This window comes from Anolis sagrei, chromosome 1 (genome assembly GCF_037176765.1).
Source record: "Anolis sagrei isolate rAnoSag1 chromosome 1, rAnoSag1.mat, whole genome shotgun sequence".
NCBI classification, from domain to species: domain Eukaryota; kingdom Metazoa; phylum Chordata; class Lepidosauria; order Squamata; family Dactyloidae; genus Anolis; species Anolis sagrei.
Window position 1 is genome coordinate 64779955 of NC_090021.1, and position 14933 is coordinate 64794887.

The 14933-nt window shown below is 40.8% G+C and overlaps 1 protein-coding gene across 4 annotated transcripts in view; it reads left to right on the plus strand.

Annotated features, from left to right (window-relative positions):
* Window positions 1-969: 969 nt before the first annotated feature.
* Window positions 970-14933, plus strand: part of PDE10A (phosphodiesterase 10A) — a 269479-nt gene continuing 255515 nt past the window's right edge. For 3 of the 4 annotated variants that reach the window (XM_060753710.2, XM_060753707.2, XM_060753711.2), the window contains exon 1: window positions 971-1254. In XM_060753710.2, coding sequence (XP_060609693.2) covers window positions 1122-1254 — 133 coding nt within the window. In that variant the 5' untranslated portion in view covers window positions 971-1121. Of the gene's footprint in view, window positions 1255-14933 lie in introns of all 4 variants that reach the window. The other variant, XM_060753706.2, reaches the window with a different exon arrangement.

A 14933-nucleotide genomic window follows, 5' to 3' on the forward strand; every position in this document is an offset into this window, starting at 1 on the left:
GCGTCTGTTCCCCTTCAGAGGCTGAAAAAGTCCCTCAGGAGTCGCCCTCTTTCTGCTGCCCCCACCCGTGGGAAAAAGAAAGCCCCCTGCCAGTCAAGTCGGGCCCCCCCTCGCCGCGCGCACCAGGATCATCACCTTCTTCTTGGCACCTGTTCCCCATCAGAGGCTGAAAAAGACCCTTAGGTTTCGCCCTCTCTCTGCTGCCCCCACCCGTGAGAAAGAGAAAGCCCCCTTCAGGTGTGTTCCCCTGTCACTCAAGTCGACCCACCCCCGCGCGCGCCAGCACCATCATCGTCTTCTTGGCATCTGTTCCCCATCAGAGGCTGAAAAAGTCCCTCAGGTGTCGCCCTCTCCCTGCTGCCCCCGCTCTGGGAAAGACCCCCCCCCCCTCGTCCATGTGTGTTTTAATATAAGTAGTATAGACAGGCGCCCTTCTTCGTATCCGTCTCCTCAGAAAGTGAAAAAATCCCTCAGGTTTCGCCTTCTTTCCACTCCCCCGCCCTTGGGAAACAGACCCCCCCCCCTCCTGTGTGTTTGAATATCACTAAAGAGGACCCCGGCTTGGCATCCTTCTCAGCAGCTGCTCTTCAAGAGCGAAAAGGTCCCTCGGGTCTCGCCCTTCCCTCCCATGCTCCCCCCACCCCGCCCCTCCCGCGTCCTGAATCTGGCACCTCCACCTTCTCCTGGAGTGCGTCGCCTCGCGTGGCGTGGTGTGTGTGTGTGTGTTTGTGTGTGTGTGTGTGTGGGGGGGGGGGTGTTGGGGAGACAGAGCCGCGTAGGTGGGGGCATCTCCCATAACCAGGCAACCCTCTTGGAGCCGCCGGGCTGGCAGGGCGGCTGGGCTTGTGATTTGTAGGATCGCTCCGCGAAGTCCCTGCCTCCTCTTCCTCCTCCTCTTCCTCCTCCTCCTCCTCCTCGATCTCCAGCCACTCTAAAGTCTCGTCCCCTCTTTGGAAGCGGCGACTCCTTCCTTGCCGTCCGCCGTGCGGGGTGCGTGGCTCTCTCTTTCTCCCTCCCTCGTCTCTCCAGAGAGAGAGAGAAAGAGAGAGAGAGAGAGAGAAGGGGAAGCCAGGCAGGGGAGGACCAGCCAACCTCCCCCTCAACTCTCAGGCACCGTCCAGATGTCGAAGAAGCGCAAAACCCCCGAGGGGGGTGGTGGTGGAGGAGGAGGAGGTGCTGGAGGAGGAGGTGCTGGAGGATCTGGCCTCCCTGAGGAGGGACCCAGGACCCAACTGGGGGACAGCGAGGAGCCAGGTAGGGCCTGCTACGGTTGGCTGGTGGGGGAAGAGGAAAAGGACCCCATCTTTGGGATCTCTCTCGGGGCTGGTGAGGCCATCTCCCAATAGCTGAAGCAGCAGAGGGCCAGATGTTTCACCTAGGCCGGGTTACCTTCAGGCCGGCCAGGTTCTTCCTCTGTGAATCCTGTGTTTTGAAGCACTGTTGAACTTTGGGAGTGGGGGGGGGGGTGGAGGGGTTAAAACGTTGGAGGGGGGATAGATAAGCAAGGTGGTTGTGGACCAACTGACTGACCGGGAGCAGGGCTTGCAGTGTGGCCGATCCATGGTTCCCCCCACTTCTCGTCTGTCTATTTCAGTTGCATTTGGTGTGCCTTGCTCTCATCCTGTTTAGGCTATTGAGGAAATATTGGGCAGACCAAATCAGAGGTGGCGTGGGCATTTGATATTTGGTATTTGATGGTGTTCCCAGGTGGGGAGAAAGAATTTGTGGGTGCATCTGTCAACAAGAGAGCCCTGTGGTGTGGCCCATCTTGCCTTCCTTTGGCATATCTCCCCAGCAAGCCTCCCTGCCAGGTTCCAGACGCTGTATATATTCATGTCACTTAGGGAAAGTTGGGGGCTATGCTTTGCTGCATTTTCCCCCATGAATGCCATGTGAGAACCAGTGAGCACGAGTGAGTGCCTGGCCATATGCTTTAATACCCACACAGAAGTCAGGTTAGCGTGGGGGATATATACATGTGTGTGTTACAGAACTTGGCTCCTTCCTCTCTGGCTAGTATTAGGCAGTTTGGTGGCTTTTAAAAAATCAACTATACTTCCTCTGTTAGCTTCCTTTCAATGCTTCTTTTGCCTAACAGGGCCTAGGATGAACTTGAAGCCAAACTACAGTAATGCAGGGCTTTGTGGTAATAATGCAGAGAAAGGAAAAGAGGAGAAGAGAATGCAGAATAGTGGCCCAAGTCATAGGAGATGTATTACGAAGTCCAAACTGGAGATCATGTGCTATGATGTGTTGTGTCGCACCAGCTTTTCATGTATTTCCATCCATACCAGGATTGAAATAGTACGTCTTGCTTTAGCAGGTGTAAAACTTCTGAGCTTCAGAGCCGAGACAGAGAGAAAATGTATGTCATCCAATATGGAGTCGCTTGTCCATGTTCTTAAAATGTTGTGGGTTGAAGTGTTGCAGCTGCTACCCGAGATAATAAAATCTGATGTCCCCCACAAATGAGACCTTTGGGCATGGAGTGAGATGGGTTTTCTCTTGTTTTCTGTGTATTAGGTCCAATTTCTGGTGTGTTCTTTGCTAGCGCCTTTTCAACGATGCCATGATGGCGTCAACACCCTTTTGCTTCAGAGGAGCTTGTTGAGAATTTTCATGCCAGATATATTTTTGAAACCTTCTGCTTTAGTACATATCAAGAACAATCAAATCTTATCTTCTTACCTTTAATTGATCTGTGAAAATAAATTCAATTATATTGCAAGTAAAACCATATCTATATCTATATCTCCCCGCACATATGTGTTTTCATTCATTGGTTCCCAGAGAGAATTTTTAGAAGTTGTTGGGTTTGCCTGTTTGTTTGTTTTTTCTGATTTGCTTGGCAGTCTTTTTTTTTTTTTTTTTTGCTCGATATCAGTTGGAAAACCTGAATGAGACTGAATCATGGTCTATAAATGAAGTGTCATTTAGGTTACTAGCTGTGCATATGAAAGTTTAGAGAACATGATCGTACTGTAAGAAAAAAAATATTATGTATTTATTTATGAAAAGGTCTGGCTTATGCAGTGATGACTATTACCACGTTCTTTTAGGAACATCTTCCTCATTGTGGAGATACAATGAAATAAAAAAAGATGAAAGACCAAGACCAGTGCAGTTTTGGAAATGACAAATTAGAGAACAGTCATCTGTTCCTTTCTCACTTCTCTTCATTGTGGCCAGGCTATTTTATATGTGGTCCTCAAAAGCTCACTGGTCCTTCATCGCCAGAAGCTCCATTCAGTTCTGCCTTATGTGAGGCAATGCTGGAAATACGTGGCTCTCACTGCAGGCAAATACCTTTTTTGGTCTTTTTTATTGTTGACAGGAAAAAGAATTCTGCTTGCCAGTTGTGTGGAAATACAATTGTAGAAACCATTTGGAGTATACTACAATACCTGAGAGAATATTTGTATGTTTGTCTGATGTATTCTATTAGCATCTTTTATAAAACTACTGTGAATTATCCTGAAATTATTTGTAGTTTATGTTCTATAAAAATGACATGTTTTATTTTTTAAAAATAAATATTTTATGATATAAAAATACAAGTAAGTTTTCATTAAGCTCTATTGCTTCGTTTGGAATATGCAACTCAATAAAAAGCCAAATACACAAACTTTTAAACATATTCATCACTGGTTTTGTTTCATTTGGACAAGAGAATCCTTTGTTATAAACCTGATAGGATATCTAGAGACTGGAAAAAAATCAGCACAATTAGAAAAATATTCTTTTAAGGGAAAACAGGATGAGAACAGATCGTGTCAGCTGACTCACGTATTACTTTGACGCTTTTTCATTGCCCCGGCATGGCAGATTGATAAGATACTTGGCAAATATGCTTTATGACTGGACATTCTTTTTTTTTTTTCATTAAAATTTCTGACTGACACAGCCTAATTCATACAAAAATTTACAATGAGTTTTCATCTCTTTTTTCTATGATAAGAGAAAGGCCATGCAATTTTGACATCTTCAAACTTATTTTTTGGTGTACGCACCTAGAATTTGCGCACTTAGTCTCTTGAATGCTGACCGTGCATATGCAGAATCTCACTCAATGTTTTGAATTAGAGAATAAATTACTGGGGGAAATAGAGTATTATTTGCAATATACCCCCAAGCATTGTGACTTGGGATGGGACAAATTTGTATCCTGAACTAGGAATGACAAACATTGGCGACATCATTAGTTACATTGCTTGGATCTTATTTTTAGTTTAATTTATTTGTTTCAAATGTAATTCTACATATTGAGTACCTTATGTTCAGTTGTTGAACATTTTAAAAGATAATAAAATGAGTGATTCTCACATCTGAAAGTAACACCAGAAATCGTCACCTATAAGAATAGGAAAACATTACCTCACTTAAGGAAATGGTTTGCATGAATGTGCTCTCTATTGCAGTTTCACATACTTAGAGAACTGCAGAGAAAATGTGCTTATTTTATTTTTATTGTTTTATTTTGGAAAATTAAATCCTGCATTTCTACTGAGTGTTCAGGCTTTTCTCATTATACAGGGACACATACACACACATACACAAATATTGTCATGATGATGATGACAATGGTAGCAATGGTGATAATATTAACAACACTCAGAGAAAACTGTAGCCGTGCAAGACAACCAAACATCATGAGATCAAACATTTAATCCTCAATTAGGTAGTTAAGCAGAAGAGCTGTCCTATTGGGTGGAAAAAGTGCAAGAACATTTTCACGATGCAGTAGAAGGCAGACTGAATAGGACCTGGGAGTTCTGTAATGCAACCATACTGAAGATTTTAAAGGTATTGCAAGCATCTCTGTATCAGCCATAGTTGGGATGCAGAGATGGTCTTCTACATCGGGTCTCAGGAAATAGGATGACCCTGGACTCAAGCTTCATGTTTCCTTTCCTTGCCTTTCCTTCTATTTGTTTTGTTTTATTTAGAGATTTTAACATTATACTAAATATATAGTAAAGGTAAAGGTTTTCCCCTGACATTAAGTCCAGTCGTGTCCAACTCTGGGGGTGATGCTCATCTACATTTCTAAGCCAAAGAGCTGGTGTTGTCCATAGACACTTCCAAGATCATGTGGCCAGCATGACTGTATGGAGTGTTGTTACCTTCCCACCAGAGTGGTACCTATTGATCTACTCAACTTTGCATGTTTTCGAACTGCTAGGTTGGCAGAAGCTGGGGCTAACAGCGGGAGCTCACGCTGTTCCCTGGATTCAAACCTGTGACCTTTTGGTCAGCAAGTTCAGCAGCTCAGCGCTTTAACCCACTGTGACACCGGGGGCTCCTTACTAAATACATATAGAAAAGGAAAGAGAAAAGAAAATAAAGGAAAAAATACAGCTTCCAATATCTTTTCAGAAGCTATACATACTATATAATAATTACTCATATTACTCTCTAGCACCCTCCCCCCCTCATATTCTAGTCCTTCTAAACTTCAATAGTGAAAGTTACCAAATCTTTCTTTCCTTCTTCCTTTCTTTCTGCCTTTAAAAAGCCCATAAGGCGTTCATCTTATTACATTATATGTGCATCATATTTTTACCTAATACTGGTTCTGAGGCAGATCATAACATGATATAAAGGAAAACAGTTACTATTCAAACCATGGTCAGTTAAAATGCAATTAACTACATTATTATATTAAAACAACAACCAAGTTTTAAAAGTTTTAAAACAATTTAAGAGCACTGGAGAGGAGAGAGAGTTAACAGCATGCATAGAAATATCCCCCTTGTTTCTAGTCAGCCAATTCACAAAAGCCTTCTTGAATAAAAATGTCTTCACCTCTGTTTTCCTCCCTTCAAAATGGCAGTAAATATAATATGTCTAAATAAATAAATGATACAACATAAACAACATACAAAATAAAAACAGCTTTTGAAAAGAACTAAAATTGAAGGAATCCTTTAAACTGATTAAAAACACAGCCATGAAACTCACCACTAAGAAAAGAATAGCACCGTTTTCCAGAAGCTGGACAGTTGTGTGCTAAAGGGGAAAGTTGGCTTGTCTGCCACCAGAAGGGCATGAGATGGCTTAGCCTTTTTTGTAAGGGAATTCAGTGGTCTGGAATCAGCCCTTGAGAAGTCTCTGTCTTACATTTACCCCAAATATGCCTCTAAAAGCAGCGAGGAGGACATCCTTTGATGTTCCTAAAGCTCAAACATGCTCATATGGGACATAATAGGCCTTCATGCAGCCATAACCCAAGTTGTTTAAAGTTCAGAAATGATCACCAGCATATTTACATTATGCCTGGATTGAATGGGAAAGCAGTGCAGCTGTTATAAAATGGTGCCACATGTTATCACATCTGAGTATGTTCTAGCACTCTTGTCATCACACATGAAGCTTGTGGTGAATTTTCAAAAGTGGTTTTTCAAGATGAAGTAGTTATTGCTGTTGTGGTTGTTGTTGTGTGTCATAAAGTCATTTCCAACTTATGGTGACCCTGAAATGACTATATCTGCTCCTTTTTATAATCTATGTGTATTTGCCCATAGAGATGTATTCGTGGAGAGTAAAAGCTTATCATATGTATAGGAGAGTTGTTGTGTGTTTTCAGTCAGTTACAACTGATGGCAATCTTGCCCTAAGGCAAATCTATCATTGGTTGGTTTTTTTTAGGCTGAGAGTGTGCAAGTCAACTAAGGTAACTCAATGGGATCTTATGGCTAAGCAGAGAATCAAACCCTGTCTCTAGAGTCATAGCCCAACACTCAAGTCATGACTACACCATGCTGGCCTTCATAGAGCATGTTGCTGTAGTCAGATTTTAATTTAATTGGGTTGTCATAGTTATTTCCTTTTGTCCCATAATTCTATCCTTTTATTTGTTCTTACTGTTAAGCTTCCTAAAATCTCATTTGGACAGAAAGGAATGTGCAAGCTAGAGATCTCTTGAGGCTAACCTTATAAACATCTATGTTCAAAATTATTTAAATGCATTGTCAAATCTGGTGAAGGTTACTGCCACTTAAGTCTGCTTAGGGCTGCACATTATTGAATGGCTATCCTTAAATAACAGATAATATTCCCCCAACAATGAGCAATTCCTTTTGCATTGTGCAAACACTAACTGGTGCGGTCCTGAACACCAGAGATACTAGGAAATTGACAGGACAGCAACCAAACTTCGTAAAGCAGAATTCTTGTTTTTGTTGTTGCAGCAATGTAGTTTTCTGCACTATGGGATGTTGCAGAAATGAGCATAAAGCTACATTTCTGCAACAACAGAAACAAGAAGGCTTACATTATTAATATTGGTTGTTGTCTTTATCTGCTGCAAATGTAACTATGTAGACTTTGTATAGGAATAAGTTCTTGAATACTTAGGTTATTGAATACATATGTTGCATTTTCAGATTGGGGATTGACTTTTTTATAAATTCTATTTTAATGACCATTTTTAAAACAAGTTTGATAATAGAACTCAGGAGAAACAAGGATCAGATTGACAGCAGGAAAGTATCAATAGTCAGACTGATCAATCTTCTTTAGAAATAGGTAGAACATATGATGGTATGATGACAGTAATCTTATGCAGTGGTTGGCAGTCTTGAACATTTTGCAGTCTAATAAACTAACGTTCTGTGATCCGATCAAATACACAAATCTGAACACAGTGTCTTAAGCTCATATATTTTTGTGGACTTGTGTGGTATAAATAAGGAAAATTGTATATTGGACATGTGCAGGTTGAAGCTGAACTTTTCAGTTATCCATAAGCTATTAAATTTAATCCCTCAGTCTATATTCTGCAGCGTTATTGTAAAGATGACATAGAATGATGACATACTTTTCTCCTTGAGCTCCTCAGAAGAACAGTTAGGATTCCCACCCAGTGTCATAGGGTAACGCCGCATGCTTTTGCCTGAGTTACTAGGAAGGGCAACAATCTGCCTTCTTCTTTCTCCTATCCTAAATTGATATATTTATTTCTGTTCTGTTGAGACTTGGGATGGTTTACAACAAATTGAAAAATATTGTTTAAAGTTCACAAGACACAAAAAATTAAATCAGATTAAACAATATTGTTTATAAAAACAGATTAAAACATAAACATGAACATATACACCAGCTCAAGATTCAGTGCATTTTTAAGTGAGATGGGTCTTTTACAGTCACTCATCAAATTTCTGCCAGAAAAGCCTTTTCTGTGAAAATCCAGAGCCTGGGGGCAGCCTCTAAGAGGCCCTTTCCTGTATTCTCATTTCACTGTGTTGCAATGGGTTAAATCCTTGTGCCAGCAGGACTGCTGACCTGAAGGTCAGCGGTTCAAATCCATGAGACAAAGTGAGCTCCTATCTGTCAGTTCTGGCTTCCCATGCGGGGACATGAGAAAAGCCTCCCACAGGATGGTAAAACATCTGGGCGTCCCCTGGGCAACGTCCTTGCAGACGGCTAATTCTCTCACACCAGAATTGACTTGCAGTTTCTTGATACAACCCCCCCCCCCCAATCAAACCAAAGCTTGATAACTTTGGGGGGGGGGGGAGGCAACAGCATTCCAGCAGATTTCAGAGCATGGGCTGGTTTAGAACAGGAAAAAAATCATACAAAATAACTTTGATATGAGCTATATATGACTTACGTGCGTAATATGAGTGTTTGAAGTTTACATCTGATCACTGAAATAAATGTTTTGTTGTTTGCACTAAAATCTGTAATTTTAATTGCAGATGGGAACACTATACTGATAGCCTTTACATGGCAATACGCATAATACAGAAGTATACTACGTAAATGATTTCTGAGTTCTGCCTGTGGACAGTTCATGACATAAAGTATAAGGTTTGAGGTTCAGAGATGTCAAGGGTGGTGTTTCCTGCCTCATTTGGAACTTTGTTTCTAGCAAGTCAAAGGACTTGGTCAGTTCATTCCAAAGTAATCAAGTCCAGCTTATGCCTTGTTTTGGCGCTATAAAATACTCATATGTTGAGTGGGCAGATGATAGTATTGCAGGAACTGTTCTTTTCTTTTTCTTTCTCTCTTTCTCTTATGCCTTGTTTGTTTTTGCAAAGTAGTTGGGGGTGGATTTTTGCCCCCAAACTCTGAAGGCTCTTTTAGGTTTGATTAAAGAAACAGGCATTGTTACAATATAAATCTTTGTGGGTTTTTTAATTGGTGGGGAGTGTTGCTAATTGTTGCTGCTTCCTTGTGTACTTCTGCACTAGGGTTTCAACAAAGGTATGCATTTTAAAATCTGGGTTGTGGTTTGGTCTGTGGTGGACCCATGGCTTGAAGGACACACATTCCCTTTGTTATTTTTTTTTACATCAGAGTTATAGTGCAAAAGTGCATTTCAATTATGCCATGCATCACAAACAGCAGGCAGGCGACTATTGTTGTAATATGCCCTAGACTGATAATAATTTAAAAATTTGAGCATGGGGATAAAATATTTCTGCTCATGCCAGTAGAAAATTGTAAGTATATTTAACCTCCCCTTTGTACTATAGCAACAAGTACCCCATCTAGAAAATCCCCTAAACAGCTGAAAACACTGTAAACCCACTATTTTGATGGCACCACCCCTCAGTGCTCTCAAAAACAAACACAAAAGGCAAGAAAATTGGCAGACAACAAAACTGATTTTATCACAGCAGTGCTGCATGTCCTACTAGAGGTAGATGTGTGTGTGAAAAATGCCCTCTGCCCCCAATATAGCAGCCTATTGCTGAAGTTGATCTTGTGGAATCTGCTTTGTTCCCTTCTATTTTATTTTACTTGGGTGTAACCCAAGCCGTACCATCTGGAGCTTGTTGCAAATGGCATATTAATAGAATTAAAACATTCTGAACCTTAGAATTTGTTCGAAATTTGCGTACCTTCAAAGTGGGAAATCCTTGTTGATCCACTGTAATCTACCCACAGATCTACTAGAAAATCCCAGTGTATATTATGCTAGACTCCATACCTTGTTCCTTCCACATAATGATGCATTCAAGCAGGGTTTCACAACCTTTTTTGTTCTGTGAACCCCTTTGCCAATCAGCTGAAAACCATGGACCCCTTCTTAGAATGTAGCAGTAGATCGTTTTATGATGCTCAACACTGGCATATTACATAATAATTTGGACATAACAGTACTGTGATCATGTGTGATCTAGTATCAGGTCTAACAATTACTATAATTTCAAGGAAGCATAAGTGTAAGCAATCGTTTGAGATATGCAGCAATTGTAATGTGATAGGAAATGAATACTACTGTAATTTATTGTATTCCCCAAAATCTTTTCAACTACTGCATTAATGAGAAATGTTGTTGTTTGCTTTCAAATTGTTTCTGACTTATGGTGACCGTAAGGTCAACTTACCATGAAGTTATCTTCTCAAGATGTTTTCTGAGTGGGCTTTACTTCGCTTTCCTCTGAGAGTCAAAGAGTGTGATTTGCTAAAGACCACCAGTGGGCTTTCCATTGCTGGATGGGGTTTTGAGTCCCAGTTTCCAAGATCATAGCCCAGTGCTCAGACTACTGCACCATGCTGGCTCAATGAAAAATTAGTCGATGAGGGAAAAAGGTAGGAAAAACCTTTCATTGAAATGTTCACTTTCAGATGGTTTAATACTATGTTAGAGAAGGGTGTTTGCTTCCCCCCCCCCCCCCCCCCATACATATGACCTAGCAGATAACAATGTGATTGGTTTGCCCGGTCTGGAACATCTAAGGCAATGCAATTTCAGGGCTAAAATCTGAGATCTAGGAAAGGCACTCTTCTATTTTCACAGAGATTTGCCTTGCTGAGGATATCAGGCAGATGTTAAACAGAACAGTCCAGTTTTTCCCACTTCCATTCTCTCTTTTCCCAGCCATTCATTTTATCCACCATTTCCCACTTCTTACTCAATTTTCATATACCCACTGGGCCAGATTTACTACATCTAGCAGTATATTATAGGACACTTTTACAATTTATGTAAAATCACAGGAATCATATTTAATCTAAAGATTGGCTTGGCTCCTGGACCCATGTTCCTTTTTTCAGACATGATGACCTACTTAGGCTACTGTTGGCAGGATAGTGCGTCTACATCTTTCAACTTCTCCAGACAGGACAGTTGTGTTGGAAAACTGTTGGTGGCTGTGCTATTTGTTACTGCAATTCTTGTTTGTTTGTTGAGTGTCTTTAAAATCCAAATGAAACTTTTTTTCTGGAAATTCTTAGCATCAGCCAAAATGTTTTTTCTTATCTTTGAGTAAGTTTCTTTTCAATTCCAAGGCATATCAGAACAAGCAGAACTGATATGTGTGCATGAGTATTTGTAGCTTATACTGTTTTATTTCTGTTCATACTCCCAATGATATGAATAGTGACATGGGCTATAGTTTTGACATACCAGTTGAAGTTCTGTATTCCTCGCTTCCTGCTTCTGTTTCAAGATGAATGATATAACAGGTAAAAATATTATCCCTTTCTCTTCTCATCCTTTTGGTCCTTTTTAAAAAAAGTAGTGTTATAGTGAAATTGCTCTTTTGCATTATAACACAACGGAAGGCTAAAAACATCAGAAGAGAAAAACGCCCTTCACACTAAAGCTCTATCCCAGTAAACCAATAGGCATCTTAAAATTTAAATTAGAGTACATAACTGGAAAACTTCTTTAAAAATTGTGTCCACAATGCCATATATCTTTCTTGTAAATTGTTTAAATTCACAAATAAAATGAATTTTGAGATCACACATTATCTCTAATCAAGACTTCCACCTTATTTGACTTTTCCCTCTTTGATTTCATTCTGAGAAAAGGAGCTGAGTCATTGAGAGGCAAGTGGAACAGCTGCTGAATAAGATACAAGAACAGATAATATGAAAATAGGTAAGCAGGAGCAGTACTTGCATAGTTTATAGTTCATTTTTGTGGCAAATAATGAAATATGCCTGAACTGATTTTGTGACAGTCTCGATTACAGAAATTATTTTAAGGAAATTCCTTAGCTGTGCGACATTACTATTTTTATCTCAAAAGTACATTGTAACTGGTCTTTCTTATGATTTACTTTTCCTAATCTTAATTGATGTTTTCTGCCATATATCTCAATTTTTGTTACCTTTACTAAATGGTTACATATCCCCCATATTGTTTAAAACACACAATTATCAATTCTTTGTTAAGATGGAAATTTCAAAGGCTTAAGACTATATGAAATAGTCTACATAAATTTAAGAGATCATCTTGACTGTGATCATGCATTTGAATATCTGCACATATTTATGAGTACCTATTGAATGATATACTGTTTCTTTGAACATGTCTCAATTTAACTTCTGTACAGCCGAGTAAGCACTTTTACCATTTGTGTTTATTTTTCATAAATTTCTGTGGAACCACAAAGCACAACTGATAACCTGATTCCTTTTTTTTTTGTTTTGGAAAACTTCTGTCACACTCCAGATGTTTGGATTCCATTTTCCTTTAGACCCCAAGAGCATAGGCAATAACCAAAAGTGATGGAAGTTATATTATAGTCTGAAAATGAAATGATTGATCCCTAGAAATGATTGATCCCTAGATAAACAAAAATAGGAATTAGAATTTAATAAAAGTAGGGAACCCTAAACCATCAAGAAAAACTTGACACTATTGGTCAAAAGAAGGACAGTTATTTTGGAGACATTAAACACTCTATAGGTGTGTTCTATATAGTGTTTATATTGACAATAAAGATAATACAATTATGAAGCCTATTACCATAATGAACAGACTTATTTCCTCATTCAGCTATTGGAAATTGAAGGAGACACCCCAGACCATCAAAGTGCAACATCCATGTTAGCTGTCCCTGTGCTGAGCTTAGTCAGCATCGCTTTAAGAGTCTTATTTATACATGCAAAGTCCCTTGGTCTACATCAGACTGTAAACTTATGGCTTAATTAGTGTACCTGGTTTCTGGGCACTAATTATCACACTTTGAAGGTCATGTTCCCAACTGTTATCAACTGTCCTTGAACATCTTGCCAGGTGCAGATGTTTATGCCAACCGAAACCTGAGAAAACACAGATTCCTCTGTAATTTCTCAAGTTTGTATCATCCCAGTAATTGACAATGCTTGCCAAATGTGTGTGAAATTTAAGTCTGTAGTTTCTAGCACATGAATACTGATGGAGTGCACTGCCTGACTCCTCCTTACAGTCATCTTCTGACTCCATTCCCATACAACTGTTGAATATGAATGAAACAGCAAAAATTCTGCATGGAGTGGATTTCCATTTTCTCCTTCACCTTAAATTGCAAAATATCTTGGGGCAGTCCTAGATTTGCTTCCAGACTGGACATATTTAGTGCATGTGAAGAAGCAGAATAATACAAAGTTGTATGTGGCAATTCTCAAGATGGGAATCATGATGACATAAACTATTAGCTTGTAGAATGATTCTTCCAAAGAAGCCAGATTGTTTGTATGCGTCAAACAAGGGCTGACATAATGGTTTTTATGAAATCTAAACCTCCCTTGAGGGACATAATTTCTTGTTTTGAAACAAAACATGAAACCTGATCCCGGCTTTCATGAGATGCACAACTCATATTTTGGCTGCATTGAGATGTACTGCAGTCAATTCCAAATTTGGTTTAGAAGTTTCAAAGTTGCTTTCAACCAAAAGCAAACAATGGTGTAATAAGACTTTAATAAAACTTAAGTTAAAGGTTTTTATATAACACTATGATTATTTTTTTACTAGGTGAAAGATTAGTAGCTATTAGGCCTGGGTAACAACGGAAAAATTTGTTTCTAATATCGTTTTGTTTTTAGGGTGCCTCAGCGTTTTGTATTTAAAAATATATCCGAAATTTTCCCTAAAAAAAGTTTGGTATTTACGAAATTTCGTTAATATTTACAAAACGTTTTGTAAAGATGGTGCCCTTTTTTTTCAATATTTTTTCAATATTTTTTAAATTTAATTATTAATTTTTAATCTGGGATAAACTGAACACCTGGGATCAGATCCTGGGATATAAGTTCTGCCTGGAAGGGCCCTGTGATAATCCAGTTCAAAGCAGATAATATGAAAAAAAATAAGAAAAAGAAAAAAAACTCAACTCTGGGTTTTTTTTGTTTTTGTACATCCCCCTGCCATTGGTATTATTCTGGATCATGTAGTTGTGCAGAAGGGCCCTAAACCTCCCTCTCCACTGCCATATACTCACGGGGAGTGGGTGGCTGGGAGTGGAGTGAGGAGGTCGGTGGGAGAGGTCGCCCCCGGCTGCTCTTGCCCCGCCCCCATGGATGCCCCTTCCTGCTGCCACTGCCCAGTCACTCCAGGCTTGACAGGGAGCCGGGGGCAGGGACAGCTCAGCTGGCCACCACCCCACCAGTCTCCCTGATAACCGGGCCTGCCGCTCCTCCTCCTCTTCCTCCCCCCTCGCCCTCGGCATCTCCGAGCGGTGCGGTCTGAGGAGGAGGAGGAAGAGAAAGGGTCAGAGAATTGGGGGGGGGGGGAGGAACGGAAGGCCCCATGACCAGGGAGACTGGCGGGGTGGTGGCCAGCTGAGCTGTCCCCGCCCCTGGCTCCCTGTCAAGCCTGGAGTGATGGGGGGTGCCGGCAGTGGAAGGGGCCATCCACAGGGGCGGGGCAAGAGCAGCCAGGGCAAGAGCAGCAGGCTGCGCCGCTCGGTGGGGGCGGGGAGGAAGAGGGACCCTGCTGCTGCTGCTGCTGCTGCTGGAGGCGGAGAAGGAGGAGGATGGGAGGAGGAGGAGCAGCAGGCTTCGATACCACCACCAGCAGGGTCCCTCTGGCCTCTGAGCCCGCCCAATCAGGAGAACCCACAGGGCAATCAGCTCCGTGGGTTCTTCTGATTGGCTCCCGGAGCTCCCAGCAAGCATCTAACCATCTTACATATTTCCAAAATGGACGGAAATACAAAAATATTTGGCGCATGCTTCTGGGTTTGGAAAAAAGTTTGATATCG